The sequence below is a fragment of the Temnothorax longispinosus genome, chromosome 5 (assembly GCF_030848805.1).
Source record: "Temnothorax longispinosus isolate EJ_2023e chromosome 5, Tlon_JGU_v1, whole genome shotgun sequence".
NCBI lineage: Eukaryota > Metazoa > Arthropoda > Insecta > Hymenoptera > Formicidae > Temnothorax > Temnothorax longispinosus.
In genome coordinates this window covers 11,702,056-11,729,595 of record NC_092362.1, presented here as the reverse complement: position 1 = coordinate 11,729,595, position 27,540 = coordinate 11,702,056, and the positions used below count along the sequence as shown (strand labels likewise).

Here is a 27,540-nt window from a genome sequence, read left to right as displayed (position 1 = left end):
GTCGCTCGCAAAATCTGCGTCCGAGTACCCGACTAGATCGATTCCTGACTCGTCCGCGCGAAACTCAATACCAATATCTACGGTCTTGACTAAGTACGACAAGATTCGTTTGACCGCCTGCCAATGACTCTCGTCGTGATTTTGTTTAAATATTTGCTTACTGTGTTCACCGAATACGCTATATCGGGACGCGTTACAACTGCGAGAAACAATAACGAACCGACAGCTTCCCGATACGGAACTGACCACCGCCTCTTTTCGTCTTTCTCTACCGGATACAAAATAGAATGAGGATCTGCCGGTACAGATACTCCTTTCGCCTGGCTCATTCCGAACCGCTCCAGAATCTTTGTCGCGTACGCTGTCTGATGTATAAACATCGATCTCGATTCTCTATCGCGACAAATCTGCAAAATCTGCATCCCGACGAACGCGCTACAATCTCCGAGAGTGATTTCGAACGTTTCGCTTAACAACTCGATTATCTTTTTGATCACTTTTCTCGACTTCGCGGCTACAATTCCGTCGTCCACAAACAACGCGAGATAGACTATCTGATTCTCGTACATCCCGACGAAAATACATTTATCCGCGTCTATTTCTGTTAGATTGAACCGTTTTAACACTTCTTTAACCTTAAGGTTCCAGCATCGCGGCGCTTGCTTCAACCCGTAAAGCGATTTTATTAACCAGCACACGACACTTTTTTGGTTCTCTTCTTTCTCGTCTGTTCGAAGTCCACTGGGAACCTCCATCCGGATATCCTCTTCCAGAATACCGTGCAGAAAAGCAGTTTGAACATCAAACTGTGCCGTCTCAAGGTCCTCTTGTGTGATAATTGCAAAACTCGAAGCGAGTCGTACCTCACAACTGGCGAGAACGTCTTCGAGTAATCTATCCCTTCTCGCTGCTTGAAGCCTCGAGCACACAGGCGAGCTTTATATCTTAGCACGCTTCCATCTGTGTCTCGTAGGACCTTGAAGACCCATCGTGAGTCGATCGTCTTGCCGCCAGGAGTCCTCGGAACAATCTCCCACGTCTTATTCTTCTCGTGTGCCTGGAGTTCTTCTTCGATTGCTTCCGCCCATTGAACTGCTTCCGGACTCGACATCGCTTCTTCGTATGTCGTTGGAGTGCTGTGTTCAATACACAACGCATATCTCGATGGCGTTTGAATCGTGTTTCTATCTCGCAACACTCTCGGCGAGACCGCTTTTTGCTCCGCTTGACTTCGGCCGACCTTCTTAGCGTCTCCTCCTCGATCTCTTTCCGCTTTCGTATTCTCGGCAGCCACTTCGTCAACTTCATTTTCAACGATGGCTCCGTCAAGAACTTCCTCGTCTGGATCCTTGGCTTCTTCTTCTTCTTCGCTTTCGTCGTGCAGATGCGTGTTGCAAATTACATATTTTTTCTTAAAGGAACTATGCCTTTTTTCATACCAATTGATTCGTCTCATTATTCTGTGCATAAAAGTATTAAGGTAACATTACCGAAAACTTAATGTTTTACAAGATATTTTGTATTTTATGTCAAAATACTAGAACTTTCAAGCCTTATAATTCCAGAAGTTCTTAACGAAAAAATACTTTAGTGTTTTGAAAAGCTATTGAGATTAGCTACAAGAATATGCATTGAAAATAGGGGTTTCCATTTAAGAAATTAAAGGTGTCGTTCACGTGAGCTTTAAACGACCATCCATGGTCAAACCAATGACACCATCTTATGTCCACCTTCGAACCAAACAACTTTTGTCTGAAACATTTTTCTCTCCCGGGCTTGGTTTTCGAGATATTCGACTGGATGGATTAAAATGGTCCACCCTGTATATATTTACGTAACCTTGACAACACTCTTCAAAATTATACTAATATTGCTATGTAATGCGTTACTTGAAACCATACAACTTTTGTCTGAAACATTTTTCTCGAAAATGCATAGTTTTCGTAAAATTTAGGACTTAATTCCATACTTTTGCCTAACCCTGTATATATATGTGTGAACTGATTTTCATATTATATATCGTGTATATATGTGTGTGTGTGTGCGCGCACGCGCGCGTATGCGTGCGCGTGCGCATGCGCGTGCCGTGCGTGCGTGTGTGTGTGTGCGTGTGTGTGTGTGTGTGTGCGTGTGCGTGTGCGTGTGCGTGTGCGTGTGCGTGTGCGTGTGCGTGTGCGTGTGCGTGTGCGTGCGTGCGCGTGCGCGTGCGTGTGCGTGTGCGTGTGTGTGTGTGTGTGTGTGTGTGTATGTGAACTGATTTTTATATTGAAACAATAAAATTTCACTCATTAGGTTTGTTCTACTTAGCTGAACGTCTTGCGTAGTTCATTTTTTCACTTTTTTTCTCCTACGTGAAAAGAAAAAGAGGAAAGATAAACCATGCAAGAAGTTCAGCTAAAAAGAGCAGGGCTATTGTCAGTGTGCACCAGTGTTACACTAGTTTTTCTAGTAGAAAACGCTATTTGTGTCTTAATGTTTCTTTCTATGGGAAATTGATTCTTTTCAGGAGCCGGTATCTTTGAAGTTTATGTTAAGCTACACAATGGACGACGAAACGTTTACAGAAATGGGAGAAGTGGATACATTACCTTATGTATGAAGTTTAGTTGACCCTCTTTTGTGAGCTACATGCAACGCTGCACTCATATTCGTCGTGTGTGCCCTCAGTAGATCGAAAATGATAAAAATGTTATGATTACTGCGATTCAACTATAAACAAGCAATTATAAAATTGTTAGATATTCTTTACACTTTAAATTTAGCATACCAGCAGTTGAACCTCCATATTCTTAATAATTTCTCTAATTTTAATTTTTCTTTTAACCTCTAGTCTTATAGTTGCTAGACAGTATGTGGAAATATTTGCTGTATTTCTTTCCGCTATGTGGCAAGTGTTTTTGCGTTTTGTGTACAGAATTTATTTTAATATGTAGGACTTGTGCAAAATGAAAATGTCGTTTCAGAATTTGTACGATGACATTATCATATAATATGTGACCAAATGACAGATGTAGAGATTTCATGTAATGAAATAATGAAGTAATGAGAGAACAAGAAGAGGTGTTAAGTTTATGAATATTGTGTATTGGTAGAATGCTAAAGGTATACAGAAGTTCAATTATAACAATCGGAACAAATTAATAATTATGAATGCTATACAAACTATTTTAAGGCTCCTGGGTACTCACCGCGGCCATATTGAAATTATGACGTCAGAAGCGAGAAATGACACGTTGAAAATTCTTGTATGTATTTTCAAATAAAAAGATATTTGCTTAAAATAACACTACAGATCACTTCAGCACATTCAAAAATACTCCGAGCTGCATCCCTTTCCCTTCACAGTTATTAAATAATCGCAAAACAAATGTGATACGATGCAGGCCTATTTGCAGGCGCAGGTTTCGTATTGCCAACGGTCAAATTACGTTGAATCTACAAATTCTCGTGCGATTACTAAAGGCCAGGCTTTATATAGTAACTTTGCCTCGGTCCGAGAACTTGGACCAAATTCTAGCATCGTAGACACAGGCCTTTAGTCAAGCAACGTTGAACGTGGTCAGCGCGATAGTTTAAATGGGTTATAGGTTTCATACATGAAGATTCTTCATGGTTTTATATTATTATTCATTTTACGGCTGTTTCTTAATTGTCAAGGGAAAGGAATAAACCTAACCTAACTTCGAAGTATTTTCGAAGTATGCTGAAGTGATCTAAAGTGTTATTTTATGCAAATACATTTATATTTGGAAATGGCATGCAAGAATTCTCAACGTATCAATTCTCAACATTTCTCACAATCTCACAAGATGTCGGGAAGAGCAAAGGAAAAAAAAATCCAAAACAAAAAATATACTAAATATCTCGCATAGAAAGAGCTCTGTAGGGTAGGAGACAGTTTTTCATATATTATGTCAAAATAATTATAAATGGATCAAGCAATGGGGGAGAACACGATAACCGGGGCCCCTTGATTTGACTGTGGTTTTTGGTAGAATTTTTTACGCTAAACAAAAAATTATATAGGTTTTATAGGGCTAACTGCTTTAGTTTTCGAGATATGCAGTATTAAAGCTCAAAATAAATATAATATAAATCTTTACTTGGTAATTGTATAGATGGGGGGGACCACCTTGGATGACCTTAATATTTTAGTATGTTGTCAAGGTCACCCTCCTGAGTGACCTTCAAAAGGTTTCAGCCCGCGCTCGTTATTCGTTATCATCGGTCATCGGAGAGGACGTTCCTTTTTATTCATAATTACCTTTAAATTATTAGCTATAATATATTATCGTATAAATATATATGTACATGGCGGGGAGTGTCCATGGGGGGTGCAGGGGGAGGGAAGCCCCCTCTGCTCAACCCACACCGCCAGGTGCACGGGGGGGTGCGGGGGACAGAGCCCCCCGCCCACACTCGTAGGTTTACTCACACAATAGGGGGATGCGGGGGGGGGCGAAGCCCCCCCTGCTCAACCCACACCGCCAGGTGCACGGGGGGTGCGGGGGGCAAAACCCCCCCGCCCACACTCGTAGGTTTACTCACACAATGGGAGGGGGGTGCGGGGGGGCGAAGCCCCCCTGCCCAACCCACACCGGTGAGGTCGCCCTTAATCTAGACATTTACCAAGTTATATTAATTTTGAGCTTTAATACTGCATATCTCGAAAACTAAAGCAGTTAGCCCTATAAGACCTATATAATTTTTTGTTCAGCGTAAAAAATACTACCAGAAACCACAGTCAAATCAAGGGGCCCCGGTTATCGTGTTCGTGCCAAGCAATGAAATAAGATTCATTATGAATGTAATCATATAAATTTCAAACAATATATATTCCTGTATTTATTTACCGTACGTGTGCGCACACACGCGCGTACGTACGTACACAATTCTCTAACACACATGCAAGTTATAATAATAATTTGCGGCCGACTTCTTTTATTCAGAAATTATTCCAGAATTAGACATTTGGTTGTACAATCTGTTTTTCTTTCGTTTTCTGATCCTAACATGGTCGTGACAGATATGAATAGTAGGAGTAACGCAAGAGAAGAACTAATCTAACGAGAAATCTAGATTAGAGGACATCAACTGTATAATAATAACATTTTTTAGCGACTTAGATTACAGAAGGATATTAATTTGTCCTATGAATATCGCGAGAAAACTAAAACGCAATGGAAGCACTTTGTCATATTTATTACATTACAAAATAATAATATGTAATACAATACATTTCTGCGTAAAATTATTTTACAAACATTCATACAGCTTATAAAAGTATCACAATAAATATCACAAAGCAAAATTTTAAATACAAAACGTATTTTATGGTTAAATTAATGAAATATAAACTTCTTAATGAAAAACATTAAAATATTTTATTGATCTTTCATTATCTTAATAAAAACTAGGCAAAAATTGTAATAAATATCAATAAAGAAGAAAGAGAAAAGAGTTATGAACATGTATCCTTGAGTTTGTTTAAGAGAGGATAAATAGTTTAGTGCATTGTGTTATCTTTGTTTCTTATTAATTAAGATATCGCTCTTTCTATTTTGATATTTGTCTATTCATATATTTGAGAGTTTATCATACATGTATGTGATATATTGCTTTGTAATATATGATTTAATAACTGTAAACAGTGTAAACCTATTTTAAGACTGAAAGTTTAATAAACCAAATAATAGAAGAGAATGAGAGGAGTTATATCATCTATATAAAGCAAAAAAGTTCCGCAAATATATTTTAATATTTTAATTAACAATTTAATTACTGAATTAGTATTCTTATATTTCGTATATATATATGTTTAATATTGAATTTCTAGAATTACTTTTTCTTAGCATAAATATAGAGAATATGGATATAAGAAGGAGGAAGAAAAAAGAAGGAAATAAAAAAGAAGTAATGAAATATAAAGAAAGTGCAAATGTAAAGAAGTAAGAATAAAAATATGTAGATAATATATTAACATACAAAATAATTCTAGCCATTTAAACAGGAGAAAAGCAAGAAATTATATTTCTTTAACGATTGGAAAAAAAGTAAAATGATAGAGGAAAAAATTGATGAGAATAATAAAGAGTCCAACTTTGTATAACGCTTTTACATGATACTATTTTTACAATACGCAATTGCACTTTTTTAATGTACGATTTTTTCATAGATTTCTTTCATCACTTTATGTATAAAAGTATCAAAATAAGATTATCAAAAAATTAGATAATATTTTACGACATGTTTTATAGTATGTATTATTGTAAAAGGATAAAGAATTTTACTTTATATACCCCAAGGGGCCTTAAAGAGCGTTTTGAAGGGACGTACCCAACCCTAACCTCCAATTTCATCCACTACCTTACTGTTTCCTCCTTTGGACCAACGATTTAACGTCTCTTCCGAAAGACGGAGCCCAGTTTTCTCCACATCTTGCACGAAGGGACGCGGTTTTTTCGGAAAAAAACTTTCATGATTCATGGCTCTAGTGGACTCGAACCTGGTTCCTCAGATTACGAGTATGGCGCGGCGCTCTACCACTAGACCACACCGCCGCCCTGTATTATTGTAATTATAGTATGTATTATTGTAATAAGTTCTGATATGAGATACGAAATATGTCATAATGTATAATATTTAGTTTTCAATAACCTTTATATTTTAACTAGACACTACAGGCGCGCTACGCGCACGCTATTTATCTTTAATACGACCCTTTTTGCCCTTTTTAGAAGAGGATACATATATTGACATATAATAATGAAAGGAATCGATTTGTTTGTGTAAAAATTGGATTTCATTATCTTTCAACTTTTTTACCTATCATTTGTTATACCTATCATTATTATTTGTTTTGGATCATGTTGACCATCATGAAACAAATATTCTCTGTTCAAAAGATTAAATTGCTAGAATTATCTTGTACATGAAACACTGAAAGTAGATCTGTTTCGAAGAAATTTAAACTAAATACATAGAAGTTGTTTAGACATCTTATCATCTGATTTTTCATAATCAATTAAACTGCATTGGAAGATTTTTTGCGTTATTGTTATTTTATGTTAGTACTTACTTTCTTTATTACAACACAATATTTTTAAATTTATTTTACCCGAAATGACCATGTGGTTTAGTTTATTTATAATTTCAGTATTTTATAGTATGATATGTATTAGAAAAGTTAATGCAATTAAAAAAAGATAATCATACGTAAATTATAAATATAGGATATGTATATAAAAACTAAAAAGGTATAAATCCTTTTAAAAAATAAAAACTGTTTTAGTATTTTATTTTTTATTAGCTTCATTTATTTTAGATTGTTTTATTAAATAAAATGCTTATTTTATATATTAATATAGAATATTGTTTTATTAATATTTAATAAAACATTATTTTATTTATGTAGTAATGATTAATAAATTACATCAAGAGACAAGATAGTGTCTCGCGCCAAGTACATGCGAACCAAGACCGCACCGTGATCAAGAGACACGGTAGTGTCTCGCGCCAAGTACGAGACGCGCAGAGCGAGACCGACCGTGACTCTTTTACGCGACGCGACGAGTTGCGAGTACCCGAAATTTTGAGTCTCAATAAATGACTGAACGGATCGAATTCAGACTAATCTCAATCAATAGCTTGGGGTCGAATTATATGACCAAAAGTGTTTTTATTTTTCCTCTACGTACCCTACGAGCGGAGATTTTGTGATGCAAAGTCCGAAGTGTGTAAATTTTTATTAAGATACGTCGTCGTCAGAACGTCACTTTCACTTTTGCACCACAGCGCTAGTTGCGCGTCCTTTTCACTTTTTCGACGCTAGCGAGCTAGTATCGCTAGTTTCGTATTTTAAGAAACGTCGTCGGACAAAAATGACGTTTGTATTTTTCCTGTTTTTGACACGAGAACACAGTATAAACAGTAGCGACAGTAAGGTACTAAGCGTCGGCACCTTTGATATTGTGATTTGCAAATCACGTGACATACCGCCATAACCCTGGTGTAAAGAAGCACTACATTTTAAAATGTAAATATCGTAAAATTAAAACTTAAAAGTAAAATATTAATATTTTGAAACTAAACATACCACAAAATAAAAGAATACATTTTTTTAAAAGTTTATTTATAATTACATTTTATTATTTACGAAACATAATAAATAAAATGGTAAAAATAATAAAAATACACTTCGAAGATAAATTACATATATTATATAAATGTGTAATACAAAGTAATCTAAATAAATTTTACATATGCTGCGACGCTATTTCTCTATTTATTATTTTCCCCCGGGCCGTGAGGCGGGGCTGACTCGCGCAGCAAATCTCTGATCGGGCGGCAGAGCGGGTCTCGGAAGCGATACGAAATTACCTTGGGCGCCAGGTGTGGATACGGCCACACCACCGTTTACTCTAACCCGCGAAAAGTACTCTACATAAACTCTACATAGATCCGAAACCAACTCTCATTATCGATATGACTCTTAATTCAATAATCCAGATACACCCGCTCTGACCGATCGCAACGACTGCTCAGAATTTTCGGTAGAGGGTCGTAGTTCTTCCATAGGCCGAATGCGGAGGGGTTTGACCGTGGTGAGGCGAAGACAAACACAAAAGAAAGCACTCAAATATCAGGTAAATCCAAATATAATATACTAGAAAGCGTGATAATTGTGTTACAACTAGCAGAACGCGAGCGAAATATTCGCCGCGATCAATCGCAATCCCTCGACCACGTAAGGTCTTTCGAAGGGTCTGCGCGTTACAAATAAACTCGGACGCAGAAATGATATTCCCGGAAAAACGTACGCGCAACTTGTACTCGCAATAAGGGACACTCTGCGCTAGGAAGTACGCGAGGCGCAATAATATACACCGACACAATAATACACGCCAGGGATAATATACGCGATGAAATGCGCGAAACGTAATAATATACGCCGACCACTAATACACGCAAGAAATAATCCACGCGATGGAATGCACGAAACATAATCATGTACGCCGCCGAAATAATGCACGCAAGAAATACTCTACTCTATGAAATACACGAAAAGTAATAATATATGCCGACGCAGTAATACACGCAGGAAATAATCTACACTATGAAATACGCGAAAGTAAGAATATACGCCGACGAAATAATACACGCCGGAAATAATATACGCTAGGAAATACGTGTAAACTAATAATGTATGCCGACGAAATAATACACGCAATCACAATAATCCACGCTAGGGGATGACTAAATAATACACGCGATGAATAACGCAGAACGCAGCAATAAAGCTTAACGGGAGCGCGAAAACTAATATCAAATCCCACACGAAATGCAATGATATAAGTCATACCCGAATGGCGATCACATAGGCCATCGAACGAAAGACTACACGCCAACGAAAGGATACTCGCATTCGTGACTTACGAAAGAGTACACGCAGTATACTGGGTACGATTCTCCTCGCCCCTCGGTCCACGCCGCGAGCGCGTGATACTTCCGCACGATACAATCCGGGGCGCGCGATATCTCCACCCGGAGGAACGCAACTCTAAGACTAACAGGAACGCGAAACCAAAAATGGAATAATCTGAAATGCACACCCCCGACTCGTTACTCCGTCGCCTCACACTCGAAGCACCGGGCGCGGTAATTAACGGGTCTACGTGCCGATACGCCCCAGACTGAACGCACGGACGAGATTCACGCCACCGCGGACGCAAGACTTACGATTAACGAGACACTAAGACTACCGGAAACGCGAAAATATACACTCGGATTAACGGAAACGCGAAAACTAATAGTAGGGTGACTGTTGAGCCGATTCGCCTATTCGCTTAACACTCTCAAGGATCGTGACGCGTGGCAAGGCCGCCACGTCGTACGCCGACACGCTATCACACGCACTTATACACCGGATTGTCGAGTCGAGCGGAAAAGGACCCCCCTTTTACTTTATTCACAGGGTAGCAGCGGGCGGGATCTGTCAGACCCGTAAAAATGACTTAAGCAATAATCCCGAGGGATTCACGACAGTCGTGCGTAGGTCGGGAGGCGATCCTACGCACATCTCCAAAAATACGATACTTGAAACGGTACTCGACGTTCCGCCCCGCTGGCCCCGTTACCTTACTTTCGGGATTGCCGGTCGTTTACAACCCTCTCGTGGTCCTCGATCCTTCCTTCTTAGTGGGCTTGTGACGCAAATGACCTGGAGACGCCGTCGGAAGATCCGGGAAGAGTTTTCTTTTCTGTATAAGCGTTCGAGTTCCCTGGAAACCTCTAGCAGGGAGATAGGGTTTGGAACGCGAAGAGCACCGCAGTTGCGGCGGTGTCCGGATCTTCCCCTCGGACCTTGAAAATCCAGGAGAGGGCCACGTGGAGGTGTCGCGCCGGTTCGTACCCATATCCGCAGCAGGTCTCCAAGGTAAAGAGCCTCTAGTCGATAGACTAATGTAGGTAAGGGAAGTCGGCAAATTGGATCCATAACTTCGGAATAAGGATTGGCTCTGAGGAGCGGGGCGTGTCGGGCTTGGTCGGGAAGCGGGCTTAGGGCCGCCGCCCTCGCTTAATACACCCTCGAATCAGGACTCCTCGCCGGACGTCCACGCACGCTCGAGATCGGCTCAACAGTGACGATCGTGGCGGGCCCGCTTCGCGGCCTCCTATAATTTTGGGGCGCTTCACCGCGCCGGCGGATAACGCCACCCGGCCTATTCGGGTCGCCCGAACGCTTCCTCCTGTAACTAATATCTAAACTAAAAACATGATAACTCGACAAGCGGGTACGCGCGCCGTATAAAGGGTCGAGGGGGTTCTACGTGTCCGGTCCCAGTGACGGGCACCCGGTGCAACGTCACAACTCCCCCCTTCCCGGGAAGGACCGAACCGGTCTTACCGACCTACGGCCCACAATCCCGACACTTATACGGGTTCCGCTTTTCCCCCGACTCAACACCCTTGCGCTCGTCATACTCATTCAACCAATACATCATCAAATGACCGATTACTTCGGCTTGGGAGGGAAATAGGGCTTCAAGTCCTTTACATGACTCTTTCCCATTGACCTCCCCTCCGAGTTCACGAGTTCGTATACCACTGGGGACAAGATTTTTGAAACGCGAAAAGGACCATGAAATTTCGGTACTAATTTAGCCGCAATGTTATGTACCGCCGACGACAAGACATGTTGCCGCCGCCACACCAAATCATCTACTTTATATTGCTTATCCCGTCGACGCAAATTATAATGGTGTGATTGCCGCGCGTGAGCTCGCTCGAGGTTTTCGACTACCCAATCGTATACGGGCTGCAACTTCTTCATGCGGATAGACCATTCTTCAACGTCCGGAGGGGCTTCTTCTGACTCCTGGGATTGACGTCTCAAATACCGGGCTGGTGCTAATTCCCGCCCCAAATTCAAGAAGGCTGGAGATACTCCGAGAGAGGAGTGATAAGCAGTATTGTACGCGAAACGGAAGTCCTTAAGATGCACGTCCCACTCACGATGATCTTCCTTGAGGAAAGCCGTGATCATAGTCTTCAAGATGCGGTTGACTCGCTCCACTGGGTTCGCCTGGGGGTGGTACGGCGGTACGGTATCAAGCCGAATTCCATTCTCCTCAGCAAAACTTTTCATTGTCCGATTGACAAATTCCGTGCCGTTGTCTGTCAGCAGCGAGGTAGGGGTCCGCCAACGGGTAATAACGAGCTCCTCCAATGCCTCCACGATATTCTTAGCATTAGCGGCCCGCAAAGCTCGACATTCGATCCATTTGGTAAATAGATCTTGCACCACCAGGATGTAGGAATATCCCGCCCGACTACGCGGGAGCGGTCCCATAATATCGGCCGCTACCACGGTCCATGGTTGGTGAACCTGGCGTTGCCCCATCAAACCGGCGGGAGCCTGTTGCTCCACCTTTGTGCGTTGGCACACCTCACACTTTCTTACGTAGGCTGCCACGTCGCGGAACATATTGGGCCAAAAGTAGGCGACGGCCACTCGATGGTAGGTCTTTTCTACGCCGAGGTGTCCCGCTTGTGGGTCGTCGTGGGACTCCTGGAGGGCTTCCCCCCTCAACTCTTGTGACAATACCATCTTCCACTGTTGTAGATCCTCTACAATATCGGATAGGATCGGTCGGGGCCTCCGGATGTATAACTGGCCTTCTACCAGCTTCCAATTACGGAAGCGTCGCGGGTCCTCCTTTACCTCTCGGCAACGCTGAATGTACCATTCGTCCTCCGTATCTGGGTGGTCCAACGCGGCCGTGACTTGCGCTGAGTCTGGCTCAGTCTCGCTCTCGTGAAGGCGGGACAAGGCGTCAGGCACATGATGTAAGGCGCCCTTGCGGTGTACAATCTCATAGTCGTATTCGAGGAGCTCTAGGGCCCATCTCGCCAGTCTGCCGGTGGGATTCTTTAAGTTGTGCAACCAACGGAGACTGCTGTGATCGGTTATCACAGTAAACTGGTAACCTTCGAGGTAAGGCCTAAATTTCTTAATGGCCCACACTACGGCCAAGCACTCTTGCTCGGTGACAGAGTATTTACGCTCTGGGTCGGTCAAAGCACGGCTCGCATAAGCTATGACGTGCTCCACGCCGTCAACTGTCTGGGTCAACACTGCACCTAATCCCACGGAGCTCGCATCCGTCTGCAAGACAAAAGGGATCTCAAAGTTCGGACAGGACAACAGCGGTGTCGTCGATAAATGGGTTCTCAATTGCTCGAAGGCTTCCTCCTGCTCGGCGTTCCATTCCCAGCGCTGGTTCTTCTTCAGTAGCCGGGTTAGCGGTTCACTCAGAGTCGCAAACTGGGGAATAAACCTCCGATACCACGAGGCCATTCCTAATAAACGTCGAAGTTGTTTAATATTAGTGGGCCGTGGATACTCTACGATAGGCTGAGTCTTCTCCGGGTCCACGGCTAAGCCTCCCTCCTGCACTACAAAACCCAAATATTTTACCTGAGGGCGGCAGAATTCGCACTTCTCGGGGTTAATAGCGAGACCAGCGCCAATGAGCTTATCCAACACCCGACCAAGCCAAAGCAAATGGTCCTCGAAAGTAGGCGTAGCGATGATGATATCGTCTAGATAAGCAAATACATATGGCTCCATCTCGGGGCCTATCAGGCTATCCAAGGCTCGCTGAAAAGTGGCCGGCGCTCCCGTGAGTCCATATGGCATGCGAGTGAACTGGAAATGACCCATTCCGGGTACGCTAAATTTCATGCAGTAATTTCTTGGCAATCCTTCGATAGAGGGATCTGAAAATACGCCTGACTGAGGTCGATCGTGGAAATGTATCTGGCGGACCTCAACTTATCGAGGATGCCGGTCATATTAGGCGAGGGGTAGGCATCCTTTTTCGAAATAGCATTGACTTTGCGAAAGTCTAAACAGAACCTATATTTCCCGTTAGGCTTCTTAACCATCACCACGGGGTTCGACCAGGCGCTTTGCGAGGGTTCAATGATTCCCGCCTCTAACATCGCTCGAACCTCCTCCCGCATGGCTTCCAGAACCTTGGGCGACACCAGATAACAGCGTTGCTTGATTGGTGGGTGATCACCGACGTTAATTTTATGCTCCGTGATAGTCGTTATTCCGGGGCTCGCCACCGCGGCGGGGAGCCGTGTTCTCAAGAAGTTCTGTAGCCGAGTCTCCTCGTGAGGGGACATCCTTGCGAGTCCACAATACTCTTTAAGGGCGTTCTTTTCAGTCTCGAAACCGTAGGTGACCGACGACTGGTCCCCGAAACTCCACCGACCGGAAGCAAAATCGAGTATTATTCCAAAGGCGCGCAGAAAATCAACTCCGACAAGAGCCGGGACCGATAACTCCGGTAGTAGCCAAACCGATACCGTCTGGGTTCGTCCTTCGAGGGTGAAGGGCAATTCGACCTCCTCATGGGCCTCCGCGATCTCCCCGTTGGCCGTCTGGATTCGGAAGGTGCGCCCGACTTTTGTCTGTATGCCGAGCCGCCGAACGAGGCGAATACCTTCCCGCCCCAGCAGGGTGCGATTCGAGCCGGTATCCACCAAAGCGGCCAGGGGACGTGTTCCCACTCGCAATCGGAAGTATCCGAGGGGTGGGCTCCCGTCGGCAGGGACTGTGCCATACGCGCAACCACGATCCTCGTGGGGTTCCTCAACTTCTAGGGCCGCCGAAGGCTGCCGAGGAGTCGTAAGGGCCCGATTTACGATCTCCCGCTCGCGTTTCCCGCGCAAATGGGACAGGTTCGCACGGTATCTCCCGCGCGACCACAACGATAGCAGTAGACACGGCGAGGCTCAGTACACTCCCGCGCGAGGTGGCCGTTCTTTTCGCAATTCCAGCACTTTCCAGCAGGCCTCGGCTGATTGGCCGTGGCTGGACTGGTAGGTGTAGGAGGATCTTCCTTAGACGCCGCATCTCCTCCTGCGGCCGGTTCGCTCCTCCGCGAGGTCTTCGCTGGAGTCGCGGCAGCGGTGGTGGCGGTCTTCGCACTCTTCTTAGGCGCGTGATATGCCAACTCCGGGAACATGGAGTTATCGGGCAGCAGCGGAGCGCGATACTGCTTGACCGCGAGATGCGTCCGCTCAAAGCGAGTGGCAAGTTGCTCCAAAGCCTCGAAACTACGGAAGTCATCCCGATGGATAGCCAGTTGTAACCGCGGAAGCATATTGCGGTGCGCGTAATTGAGTTGCTCCTCGACGTACCACGGTGGATTGAGACGATTGAATAGAGTAGTCATGCAGGTAATATAGTCTGCTGCTGACTCGTGTTCGCCCTGAGTACGTTTCATTATTTCTTCCCTCAAGGCAAATTGGAAGTCGGGATCTCCGAAACGGGAACGCCACGCGGTCTCGAACTCCGCCCAACTATGCCACTGGGATCTCTTCTGGCGGAACCAATGCGATGCGATCCCGGACAAGAACAAGGGTAGACATTTCAATATGTCTTCATCGGACACCGGAATCAGGGCACGGCCCTCCTCGATCCGCATCAGGAACGCCTCCGCGTCGTTTCCCCGGGCTCCCGAAAAGCTCAGGGTCCATCGCCTCATGATGTTATAGACATCGAGGGCTGAGGCTTCTGCCCGTCGCGGCGCTTCATTACGCGGTCGGGCGCCTAACCAGGGGAGATTAGGGGCCGATAGTATCTTCCGAGAAGCCGTGAGGGAGTCCAGATTCTCGTTGGCTGCTCCCGCAAGGTCGTTTCTCTCCTCGCGGGGTGGTGTTCCTCCGAGCCCTTCCCTCATGGTACGCTCGTACCGTGCCAGACGCTTACGCAGGGTCGGCACGATCCTATCCGTAGTCAGACCTCTTTTTACCAGATGCTCGTGTAGCTGTTCTAGGGAGAGCTCCTCAATCCAACTCTCGGGATCGACCTCGGTATTCATCGCGAAAGCTCACCCGGTACGCGAAAGCAAAATATTATTCGTGGCTCCGACCAGCCACGACTCACGTGATCGTCTTAACCGCCCCCCACAACACCGAAGACTCGAAAACGTAAACAACGCGCGGACTCAGACCATCGAGCTAAGCGCTCGAATTCCTTTTACAAATAACCCACCCGAAATTTCATGGTCACTGACAATTTACAACGGCGAGCGTCTCGCTTCCAGCCTCGCAAGATATATCATACAGTCACACAAATTAATAGATAATCAAGTCAGGTTATCAGCAGAATCAATAGGCAATATATCGACAAAATTACATTAGGTAGGTTGCGCATATCTAAATAGCTTCCCTTCGTACGGGGGACCAACGTTTGATTAACTATTAATGATTTGATCAACTATGGCCTGCGCATTAATCTTCCAGTATTCTCACAGTAGGCTAGGCCTTTCTTTACTTCGGATGTGAAAAAAAGAGAAAAAAAATAAATAATCAAACTCTGTGGTCATAATCATATGCGCTATCTACCGACATCATATACCAAAATCATCAACTCAAAGAATAATCATATAACAAAACGATTCGCCAAACCAAAGTCAAGCCTCCTTTCAACGTGACTCGGTAAATTGTCAACGGCAGACACCTCTCATTAAAGTTTCGTGGGCCCCACGTTGGACGCCAAATTTTTGCGACGCTATTTCTCTATTTATTATTTTCCCCCGGGCCGTGAGGCGGGGCTGACTCGCGCAGCAAATCTCTGATCGGGCGGCAGAGCGGGTCTCGGAAGCGATACGAAATTACCTTGGGCGCCAGGTGTGGATACGGCCACACCACCGTTTACTCTAACCCGCGAAAAGTACTCTACATAAACTCTACATAGATCCGAAACCAACTCTCATTATCGATATGACTCTTAATTCAATAATCCAGATACACCCGCTCTGACCGATCGCAACGACTGCTCAGAATTTTCGGTAGAGGGTCGTAGTTCTTCCATAGGCCGAATGCGGAGGGGTTTGACCGTGGTGAGGCGAAGACAAACACAAAAGAAAGCACTCAAATATCAGGTAAATCCAAATATAATATACTAGAAAGCGTGATAATTGTGTTACAACTAGCAGAACGCGAGCGAAATATTCGCCGCGATCAATCGCAATCCCTCGACCACGTAAGGTCTTTCGAAGGGTCTGCGCGTTACAAATAAACTCGGACGCAGAAATGATATTCCCGGAAAAACGTACGCGCAACTTGTACTCGCAATAAGGGACACTCTGCGCTAGGAAGTACGCGAGGCGCAATAATATACACCGACACAATAATACACGCCAGGGATAATATACGCGATGAAATGCGCGAAACGTAATAATATACGCCGACCACTAATACACGCAAGAAATAATCCACGCGATGGAATGCACGAAACATAATCATGTACGCCGCCGAAATAATGCACGCAAGAAATACTCTACTCTATGAAATACACGAAAAGTAATAATATATGCCGACGCAGTAATACACGCAGGAAATAATCTACACTATGAAATACGCGAAAGTAAGAATATACGCCGACGAAATAATACACGCCGGAAATAATATACGCTAGGAAATACGTGTAAACTAATAATGTATGCCGACGAAATAATACACGCAATCACAATAATCCACGCTAGGGGATGACTAAATAATACACGCGATGAATAACGCAGAACGCAGCAATAAAGCTTAACGGGAGCGCGAAAACTAATATCAAATCCCACACGAAATGCAATGATATAAGTCATACCCGAATGGCGATCACATAGGCCATCGAACGAAAGACTACACGCCAACGAAAGGATACTCGCATTCGTGACTTACGAAAGAGTACACGCAGTATACTGGGTACGATTCTCCTCGCCCCTCGGTCCACGCCGCGAGCGCGTGATACTTCCGCACGATACAATCCGGGGCGCGCGATATCTCCACCCGGAGGAACGCAACTCTAAGACTAACAGGAACGCGAAACCAAAAATGGAATAATCTGAAATGCACACCCCCGACTCGTTACTCCGTCGCCTCACACTCGAAGCACCGGGCGCGGTAATTAACGGGTCTACGTGCCGATACGCCCCAGACTGAACGCACGGACGAGATTCACGCCACCGCGGACGCAAGACTTACGATTAACGAGACACTAAGACTACCGGAAACGCGAAAATATACACTCGGATTAACGGAAACGCGAAAACTAATAGTAGGGTGACTGTTGAGCCGATTCGCCTATTCGCTTAACACTCTCAAGGATCGTGACGCGTGGCAAGGCCGCCACGTCGTACGCCGACACGCTATCACACGCACTTATACACCGGATTGTCGAGTCGAGCGGAAAAGGACCCCCCTTTTACTTTATTCACAGGGTAGCAGCGGGCGGGATCTGTCAGACCCGTAAAAATGACTTAAGCAATAATCCCGAGGGATTCACGACAGTCGTGCGTAGGTCGGGAGGCGATCCTACGCACATCTCCAAAAATACGATACTTGAAACGGTACTCGACGTTCCGCCCCGCTGGCCCCGTTACCTTACTTTCGGGATTGCCGGTCGTTTACAACCCTCTCGTGGTCCTCGATCCTTCCTTCTTAGTGGGCTTGTAGGGCCGCCGCCCTCGCTTAATACACCCTCGAATCAGGACTCCTCGCCGGACGTCCACGCACGCTCGAGATCGGCTCAACAGTGACGATCGTGGCGGGCCCGCTTCGCGGCCTCCTATAATTTTGGGACGCTTCACCGCGCCGGCGGATGGCGCCACCCGGCCTATTCGGGTCGCCCGAACGCTTCCTCCTGTAACTAATATCTAAACTAAAAACATGATAACTCGACAAGCGGGTACGCGCGCCGTATAAAGGGTCGAGGGGGTTCTACGTGTCCGGTCCCAGTGACGGGCACCCGGTGCAACGTCACAATGCATTGTAGAAATATGTAATTATAGATAATTACTACAGTTTTAGGTAAATAACTTTTAAACGAGTAAGTGGATCCAAATGAACTTTTGTACGAATATTTATCATAATTTCATTAGCATATGTACAAATTTCGATTTAATTCGTAATGTTACTTTCTCATCAAATTATAAGAATAAGAAGAAATTTCATACATCAACAAACTTTTTATTAAAATATCTCAGAAACTAAAGCCGTAATAAAAAATCTAACGACATTTTTCAAATACAATGTCGATACAAGCTTTCGATTACGACTAGTCCGAATAAGATTGGTGCAGCCAATCCCGAGATATGATAAAAATTAATGCAAACAAAAAAATTAAATAATTTTTAAACCAGTAAGAGAATTGTGCTGAAATTTTACACAGATACTTAGACGTAATAATAGACAATCTATGAAATTTTTAGATTTTTGGTAATGCTTTGAGATGTCACCCATCCTTAACTTGCTCCGATTTGGCATCGGATTCATATCCAAGTCTTATACGGGGGTTTTTGGGGCCGCTGATTACGAATCTGAATTCAAAATTTGCAAATTCAAAATGGCGGATCCAAAATGGCGGATGAAAATGCAAAAAATTACTTGATTCGCATGAAATTTGTCACTCGGGGATTTTTGGGGTCGCTGATTACGAAGCTGAACTTAAAATGAAGAAATTCAAAATGGCGAATCCAATAACATGGAGCAAAATACAAAAAATAGATAGAAATGTATGAAGCTTGGTACTCACAACATAGTATTATCTAACCTAACATATATATTTTCGAAAACTGTTATATTTTCAAAAGCAAAAAAAAATAAAAAACAAAAAAAAATAAAAAAAGAGTGTTTAAATCCTACCGTTGCAGCCTCCTTGTGGCACACTCCGGGGTTAGCCCAGTCAATAGAGACATTTAAATGGAATTAATTCCGGGAAGCAATTTTTTTTTTTTTACTTTCGGAGGGTCATGAATAGTCTAAAACCGGATTTTCGGGATTCTAACCCTGGAGTGTTAGCCGCCATTTTGATTAAAAGGGTGATTTTGTAAATATCTCGCTTATTTTCAACTTTAGAGTGAAAGTGGTAATAACCAAACTTGTAGAAAATTTAATACTCTACAATTTTGGTCTTTATCATTTTTCACCTAGGATCGATATTTTGGGTCTTAGACTCGAAAGTGGGGGGGGAAATTTTATTATTTTTTTTTATTTTTTGAATTTACTTGGTATAATGAAAAACATCTTTTCCACATCACCACGGGGGTAGAGTTTATGGCACGTTTATTCAAAAAATTAAAAAAAAATAATAAAATTTTACCCCCCATTTTCGAGTCTAAGACCCAAAATATCGATCCTAGGTGAAAAATGATAAGGACCAAAATTGTAGAGTATTAAATTTTCTACAAGTTTGCTTATTACCAATTTCACTCTAAAGTTGAAAATAAGCGAGATATTTACAAAATCAACCTTCTAATCAAAATGGCGGCTAACGCTCCAGGGTTAGAATCCCGAAAATCCGGTTTTAGACTACCCATGACCCTCCAAAACAGTCAAAGAAAAAAAATCGCTTCCCGAAATTAATTCCATTTCAGCGGCTTTTTTGGGCTCTATTGACTGGGCTAGGTCGTGAATAAATTCATCAGCTAATCAAAAAGTATTGTTACCAATTTTTCAAAATCAATATCGACACTTACTAGTGTGAGAAATATTTTTACTTCATATAGGGTGCGTTCGGGGAGACGGACGCTATTAGCGCTACCTAGCGCTACTGGCTGTTCGCGGAGCTCTATGATAGCGCTACCAAACACTGTCGTGACGTCATTACTGGTAGTATTATACATCATAACTGCTCGCTACCAACGCTCTTCCTTCCGAGAGTGCATTAATAGCGTTATCATTTACAGGCTCTATGAATAGCGCAATAGTGAATGGTAGTGAAATGCGGCGTTTGAACCAAAATAGTTTGGCGGCGGCGAAGTACGCCGATAATTTTCTCTTTCAGCGGCGGCGGAATTGGCGAGTGATAATTTATCGGCGGCGTTATAATACATTTTTTTAAATCCTCTTGACTTAAAATAAAGTTTAATTTTAACTTTTCATAAATAATATGAACAAAAATAGCAAACAATAAATACTCAGCACTTGTTTTCAAAATACGATCACTTTATTATAGCATTACTAATACATTTTTTTTCACAAAAAAAAATTATCTTAAAATGTTATTCCTGACCATCATACGTAACAAAAATAAAATGTAATTCACTGGTATGACCATCAGATATCAGACTTCTTTCTCTCTTACTTATTAAACATTTCTTCACATATTAAGTTGTATAAATAATATGAATAATATAACTTATACTTAATGTAAAACTTATTTTACTGACTTTAAATACATATCTTTTATTAATTTGAAATAATTATCAAGAATAAATAATATTTTATTAGACTTTGATTATTTTAACGAAGAACGTTTTGCTGTGATAAGCAAACCTGCAGAAGAAAATGCGCGTTCAGATGCTAAACTTGTAATCGGTGTATGGCATAAATGCAGCATACTAATTTGTATAAATTCGGCAGTGACAACTTTATTTTATTCTACCATTGTAGAGGATCTTCGATAATAGATTCTGACATATGTAAATACTTTTTAACTTCGACAAGAATAGGATCTTCAGGAGGAATAATACTTGTATGTTTCGCAGCCAACTCCAATTTTTTAACTCCAGCCAACTCGTAATTTTTTAACTCCAAGAAGCTCACACGACTTATTAAAATAATCTGCTTCTTTTATTAGATGCCATATTATGAAAAAGTAAAACTAAACGTGAGAATCTAACTTATTATATCATAAAAATAATAATCTTATATTTGGTGATTACCCAGATAGCACAAATGTGAATAGAAATTCATAGAGATTTCATTTTAAAGAATACATACAGAACTATAAAAATGAATACATGAAGAATTCCTGAAGAATTAATCACATGAAATTCGTCCTAAAGTATTCCTCATCCTTTTCATTCCCTTTCATATAATGAATACTTCACGATTTAGTGCTGAGAATACTTTAAGAATTTGTGAGGAATATATACAAATCCCGCCACGCGATATTCATTTGTTATTTGGTGTCCGCGGACTTATTACGTGTTGTGTGGCCGGGGTCGCTCAGTCGCGTCAAGTCGCGAGTTGCGTATACGCATTATATATGTTCTGTGCGGATTCACGGCTCGGTCGTCTCGTCGCAGTGTGCAGTGTCGCAATGAGTGTGTGATTGTTGTCGAGGTGGTGCGCCGGCGGTTTATCGACAAAACAAGGTTAAGCATCGGGAGATAGACGGGACGCCGGCGCCGTTTGAGAGACGTACGCTTGTCGCGTTAATTTGTCGGCGTCTCGCAGGTGACTTGCTTCAACGTGCGTTACAAACGGCTCGTTCTTCCGATTCCTACGGAAAAATTAAACATATCAACACTGGAGCGCTGCTCAATAAGATATTGGACGTTGTGAAGGAATGCAACGTTGTACGAAACTTCATACACGCAGTAAGCAGCGAGGATGCAAAAGGTTTGAGAAGAAATCTGACGAAAAAAACGTATTTTAAGCAATCAACACAATTGTCTCATTTGTCGTTCAATTTAATCATTTTGTTCCACAGAATATGTGGCTCCCGGTCTATACATACGTGCTCTGTGCGACGGAATGGATCAAGCGCTGGAGCGAATTGGAGAACGAATAATGGCTGATGCGAATACGAAAGGAAAGCTGTGCCAATAACGAGACGAAGAAGAAGAAGAAGCGAATTGGAGAACACAGTCGGATCTTAAACAACCGTCACACCCTGCTGTCGCTGATTCTCTGCAGCGTTGAAAAATGTACATGTCTGTTTTCTGTACTGCATTCCATCATCCGTGAGGTGATTATATATACTTCTCCAAGATATTTTATATCAGCTGGTTTCATTATGATTATATTTGATCGCTTTTTTTTATTCAAATGAAGATACGCGTTTCAATATCAGAGATACCTATTCAATATCAGAGTTCTTTCTTCCATTATAATATAATTAACTTAAATTTTGTTAATTAACTATATGTAAATATCATTAACCTATCATTAACTAATAACCTTTATTATTACAGAATCACCTACCAAACGATAACGAACATATAATAAAAGTAAGTTTTTCAAATTTACTTTATGCATTCATATAATCATATTGCTTGGCGAAAATGAAACGTAGAGTGAAACCATTCAACGAATTATTACGATGGCAAAAAAATAGACGTTTACGTCTAATTGCAACTGGTATCGATGAATCAGATATTTCTGAAAATCATGACCTTAAAGCAAGAAATTGTACGGATTTAGACGTCGGAAGTAAAGAAAAAATCATCGAAGAGCGACAAATAGAAAATTCACTCTCAGATCTTAATGACACCCTGTATCATTCAAGTAATTCCAATGACTCTAATAAAGATATACAAGAGGAACTTAGCGAAAATATTTTGGAAAATGAGCATAATTTAAATAATTGTTTTGCAGATTGCAGTAATGACACATTCTTATCAGAAATACAATTGTGGGCAATTAGAAATAATATTTCTCACGTTGCTGTATCAGAATTATTAAAATTATATAAAAAGTATTATCCAAATGATAAGATTTTAAGTGACGCTCGTGTTTTTCTGAGTACACCGAGAAAATGTATTACTAAAACATGTGGTTCTGGAGAATATCTTTATTACGGTCTCCAAAAAGCTTTACTTGAAAATCTAAAACAAAACACCGATGATTTCACCAATAATTTTATAACGATTGATTTAAACATTGATAGACTTCCAATTTCTAAAAGTACAAATAGGCAATTATGGCCAATACAAGCTAAGATTCTCAATTTTGATCAACCTTTTATTGTTGAAATTTACCATGGTGTTTGAAATCAACGTGTAAAGAGAGAGAGATTGCATAAGTGCGGCCATCTATGGCGTTCGTATTGCGGTAGGTCGGTACGCGCGAATATGTATGCGCGAAATAGGTCCGACCGCGTAGTAACCCAGGCGCTCGAGAACGGTCGAGCGCGGGCTTCCCGCGCGCTTGCGTAAGGATATTGGGAGGGGCGCGCAGCCCGGGCGAGCGAGCATTTGTTGCCCAGATCTCGTGCACGATACATCGTGCATCGTAGCTAAGTTCGATATATAATTGCGTCATCCTTTGAGTATCGAGTCGTTAAGTTGTGATCTGCTTCTCCGTGTATCTTAGTAAATTAATTACTTCTAATATCTCAATCAACGAAAGATACGGGACATTGCGATCGACACCGAGAGGAATCCAGGGATATCCGTCCTGGCGAGCCATGCCGACACGTGGAACGAAGGAAGGCAGCCATTTGCTGCAACGTGCGAGAGAGCCTTTTCGACAGGAATCACGAGCCCTTTCGAAGTCATGGATCAGTGAGAGAGAAATAAGGCTTGGATCTTTTGATATACACATTGTGTGAACATCCTAGGTGATGTTAACGTCTATAAAAGGTAACCTGTTTAAATATACTCGAGTGGAAACGTTAGACCTTCGTCTACCGTTACAGAGAACGTTAGACATTCGTCTACCGTTACGAGAGAGATCATCAATCCTCTCAGAGATCAATAGAGCAAGTGAGAGGAAAACTTCCTCACCTTTTTGAACAGGACAGTAAAAGTTTATCTCGAGTCTGATTATAATACTGAGCTCAGTCTAAAGTAAAATAAATATAATTTCGTTCTTTATTTCTTTGGTTGCAACCATTTTCGTGACAAGTAAAAAACTTTCTTTCTTTCTTTTTTGTGATATATCTTATTGTTTATTACGTTACTTAGCGAACATTCTTTACATTCACTTGTAATAAGTATTAAATGAAACTGCGTTCCTTGCGAAACATATAAATCGTCTCTTGCGTGATTATCAAACTACCGATTATTCGTTTCCGTGCGTTTCTATAAGAATTATTTTTCATTGATTTGATAATTGTTCTACTAAGTATTTTGCGAATTATTTCTCATGGACTTGATGATTATTCTACTAAGTATTTTGCGGATTTTGAATTATTGAATGTTATGTTCATACTAAAGTGAATTAATGTGTCAATCAAAACCATAAGGCCTATGAATACGAGAAATTGAGAAATTTTTATACCTTATTTTTTTTTGTAATGAATACATGATTTTGCTGAAAATGAGTTATTTGTTCTAGAACAAATTGTTTATATATGGTAAATTGTAAAAGGCCAATGAAAAGTAATTATTATTAAGAATTCAAAGATTGATACATTATTTCAGTTACTATTTCAATTATGTTTGAAGTGAAATTTTATATGCTGATTGATTTTCATGAACAAGTGAACAGTCCTTTCTTGATATTACGTGATTTGTTTTATTTTGACTACGTCAATAGAAATTATGAGATTACATACTATAAATATTTCCTTGATGATTAACCTGATTACATAACAAAGAAATGCATCAGTGAATTCAACTTTTATTTTGTCATCAATACAAGGAAAGGACTGTACTATAATAACTATTGATTTGTTTCTTTTATGTGTTTTATACATTTATTGTATTTCCATTGTATGTTATTTAATCTATGTAATAATTTGTTCACGAATACTGGGAAGGTTTTCGGGCAGTTTCTCTTCTCCTATGCAACAAATGTTGGTATTCTTTGTATAGTTCTGCCCACTCGAGTCATTTCAAATTACATAAATTACTAAATGCAATCTCTCTCTCTCAATAACGGATTCTTTATTATTTGTTCCTTCCTCATCTAATTCTAGAGTTCAGGCTTGTGCGCGAGCTTGTGCAAACACATGGCATGTCAAAACCTTCTTCAGTTGAAAAATTTTTGAATGAGTATCGATGAATACTGTGTTTTACGAGATAAAGGTTTTGATTGGAATGGTAAACTCCAGCTCGTTCATTTTTTAAATGCGTAAAAAATTGTAATGGCTATAATGGATGTGAACGTTACACAATAAGAGAGGAATACGACGATAAAGTTATATTTTTAGATTGTAACTGTGAAAGAAAAACCGATTATAGTTTTAAGAATAAACTTGATCCTCATCATCATATTAGAGTTTCTCCATTAGAAAAACTTGGAATCGGAATGGTCCGTGCTTTCGTGCTTGATTATATGAACTTAGTTTTACTTGGTGTAATGAAAAGATTATTACTATTGTGGACAAAAGGTATCAAAGAATGTCGCATTAGCAGTCGCGATTATAAAATATTAAATGAGAGATTACGATTAAATCAAGAAGTACCCTCTGAAATATCAAGAAAACTGAGATCAAACTTAAATAAATTAACAAGATGGAAAGCCACGGAATTCCGTTTCTTCCTTTTATATCTTGCTCCTTTTATTTTGTATGATTTGATACCGGATAATTATATTCAACACTATTCTGCTCTTCATTGCGCAATGAGAATTTTATGCGATCCGTTGAACTGTGTACGTAATAAAAATTATGCAGAAAAATTATTACTGTGGTTCGTACAGAATTTTAGACATTTATATGGTACTGAAAATGTTGTATATTGCGTACATAACTTGATACATCTTGCTGATAATGTAGATACATTTGGAGCACCATTGGATGATATTATATACTATACTTGCTTTCCGTTTGAGAATGAGATGAAAAATATAAAAAAATATTTGCGTAAACACGATAAACCGTTATCACAAATTTTCAGAAGAATATTGGAGAAAGCTATAACTTTAAGTGCGACACATTTAAAAAAGAATACTTATCCATTGTTAATAAATAAAAGTATGACTATATATAGAGTAGTAATTCCATTTGAAAGTGATTGTTTTTATAAAGGAATAGGTTTTGAAAAGTTTACCTTACGCACAACAAACCCAAATAATATAAGCTATTTAAAAGATGGCAGTATCTATCTATATATATAAAATAGAATGTCTGTATGTATGTATGTATGTATGTATGTTCTTTATACACTCTTAAACTATTTGACCGAATTTTTACCAAAAGTATATAAAATAGGGGTAGAATTTTCCGGGGAGTGTTATAGAGTGTATAGTTTTTCGTTACCGATCTTTTTGAGAACCGGTATCCGAAATTTTTCCAATTTTTCGGGAAATAATTGACCGAATCTTAAAAAATTGTATACAAAATAGGGGTAGAATTTCCCAGGGAGTGCCATAAACTGTATAATTTTTCGTTACCGATTTTTTGGGGAATAGGTATCCAAACTGATAAAGGAATTTTTTTCGATTAAGGATATTAAAACACAAATGAAGTCGTTTGAAGAAAAACCAAACGACTTGAAGAAAAACCTAACGTTTGAAGGTAACCAGCTAGTATATAATATAAAACATATCATAACATTTAATTCGGAAATCTTCTGTGTAAGATGTAAAATAGCTGTTTCTGATGTACCCTTTTATTCATTAAAGTCACATAAATTAGGTGTACATTTAATTCAAAGTGAAAGTAAAGAATTAGAAAGAATTGCAATTAACCAAGTAAAAGGAAATAAAGGTATAGAAATAACGTTAGAGAGTTCAGTTTTTGTATTACCACTCATACATTGTTGCACATTTTGATTTCTTAAGTGGATAAGCATTATATTATATTGTGTGGTCAATACATTCTTCAAAATTTATATTATTTTCTGCTTTATAATTTTTCATCTGTGTTGCGTGCGCGCGCGTGTGCGTATGTGTATGTGTGACTAAAAAATTAAATATTTTATTTTATATATTAGTCTATCCTTTATACATATATACATATTCCCATCTAAATCTTTACCAATTAATTGTACCAACCAATTGTAATCTGTATGATTTGATTTTCACAACGACTAAACGTTGTATTATTAAATAAATACATAGCCGAGATTTCATATATCAATAAAAATATTAATGTAAAATTATAATATCAATATATAATTTGTTATTGGGTTCTTTTAGGGCGCATTCGGGGAGACGCTATTAGCGCTAATAGCGTCATTCTATCTATCGTTCATTACATAAAAAAAAGATAAAACGACGCTATTAGCGTTAATAACGCACCCTTAATCCTGTTCTGAAATACCCGTTCTAGACTGGAGGATGATCCTACTCGCGGCTCATCCTAGTGAGTAGTGTAAACGGATAGAAATCATGGATAATTATAATTATTGT

The 27,540-nt window shown here is 40.9% G+C and overlaps 2 protein-coding genes across 12 annotated transcripts in view; both read left to right on the top strand.

Annotated features, from left to right (window-relative positions):
- Gga (ADP-ribosylation factor-binding protein Gga) overlaps positions 1 to 27,540 on the top strand; it is a 116,967-nt gene that overhangs the window by 72,551 nt on the left and 16,876 nt on the right. For 8 of the 11 annotated variants that reach the window (XM_071779147.1, XM_071779153.1, XM_071779143.1 and 5 more), the window contains one exon: positions 2,507 to 10,393. The exons of the other annotated variants lie outside the window; for them this stretch is intronic. In XM_071779147.1, coding sequence (XP_071635248.1) covers positions 2,507 to 2,599 — 93 coding nt within the window. In that variant the 3' untranslated portion in view covers positions 2,600 to 10,393. Of the gene's footprint in view, positions 1 to 2,506; positions 10,394 to 27,540 lie in introns of those variants that run through there. 11 annotated transcript variants of the gene reach the window in all.
- Positions 22,584 to 27,506, top strand: LOC139812780 (uncharacterized). The gene is made up of 2 exons (XM_071777872.1): positions 22,584 to 22,806; positions 25,298 to 27,506. The coding sequence occupies exons 1-2, from the start codon at positions 22,584 to 22,586 to the stop codon at positions 26,302 to 26,304; spliced, it is 1,230 nt and encodes a 409-aa protein (XP_071633973.1). The 3' UTR covers positions 26,305 to 27,506.

Bases quoted from the DNA above. Each gene is read 5' to 3' on its own strand.
- LOC139812780 (XM_071777872.1), top strand. From the start codon at position 22,584: ATGAAACGTAGAGTGAAACCATTCAACGAATTATTACGATGGCAAAAA. The intron at 22,807-25,297 runs GTAATTCCAATG...GGTAAACTCCAG, and splicing joins TGACACCCTGTATCATTCAA to CTCGTTCATTTTTTAAATGC.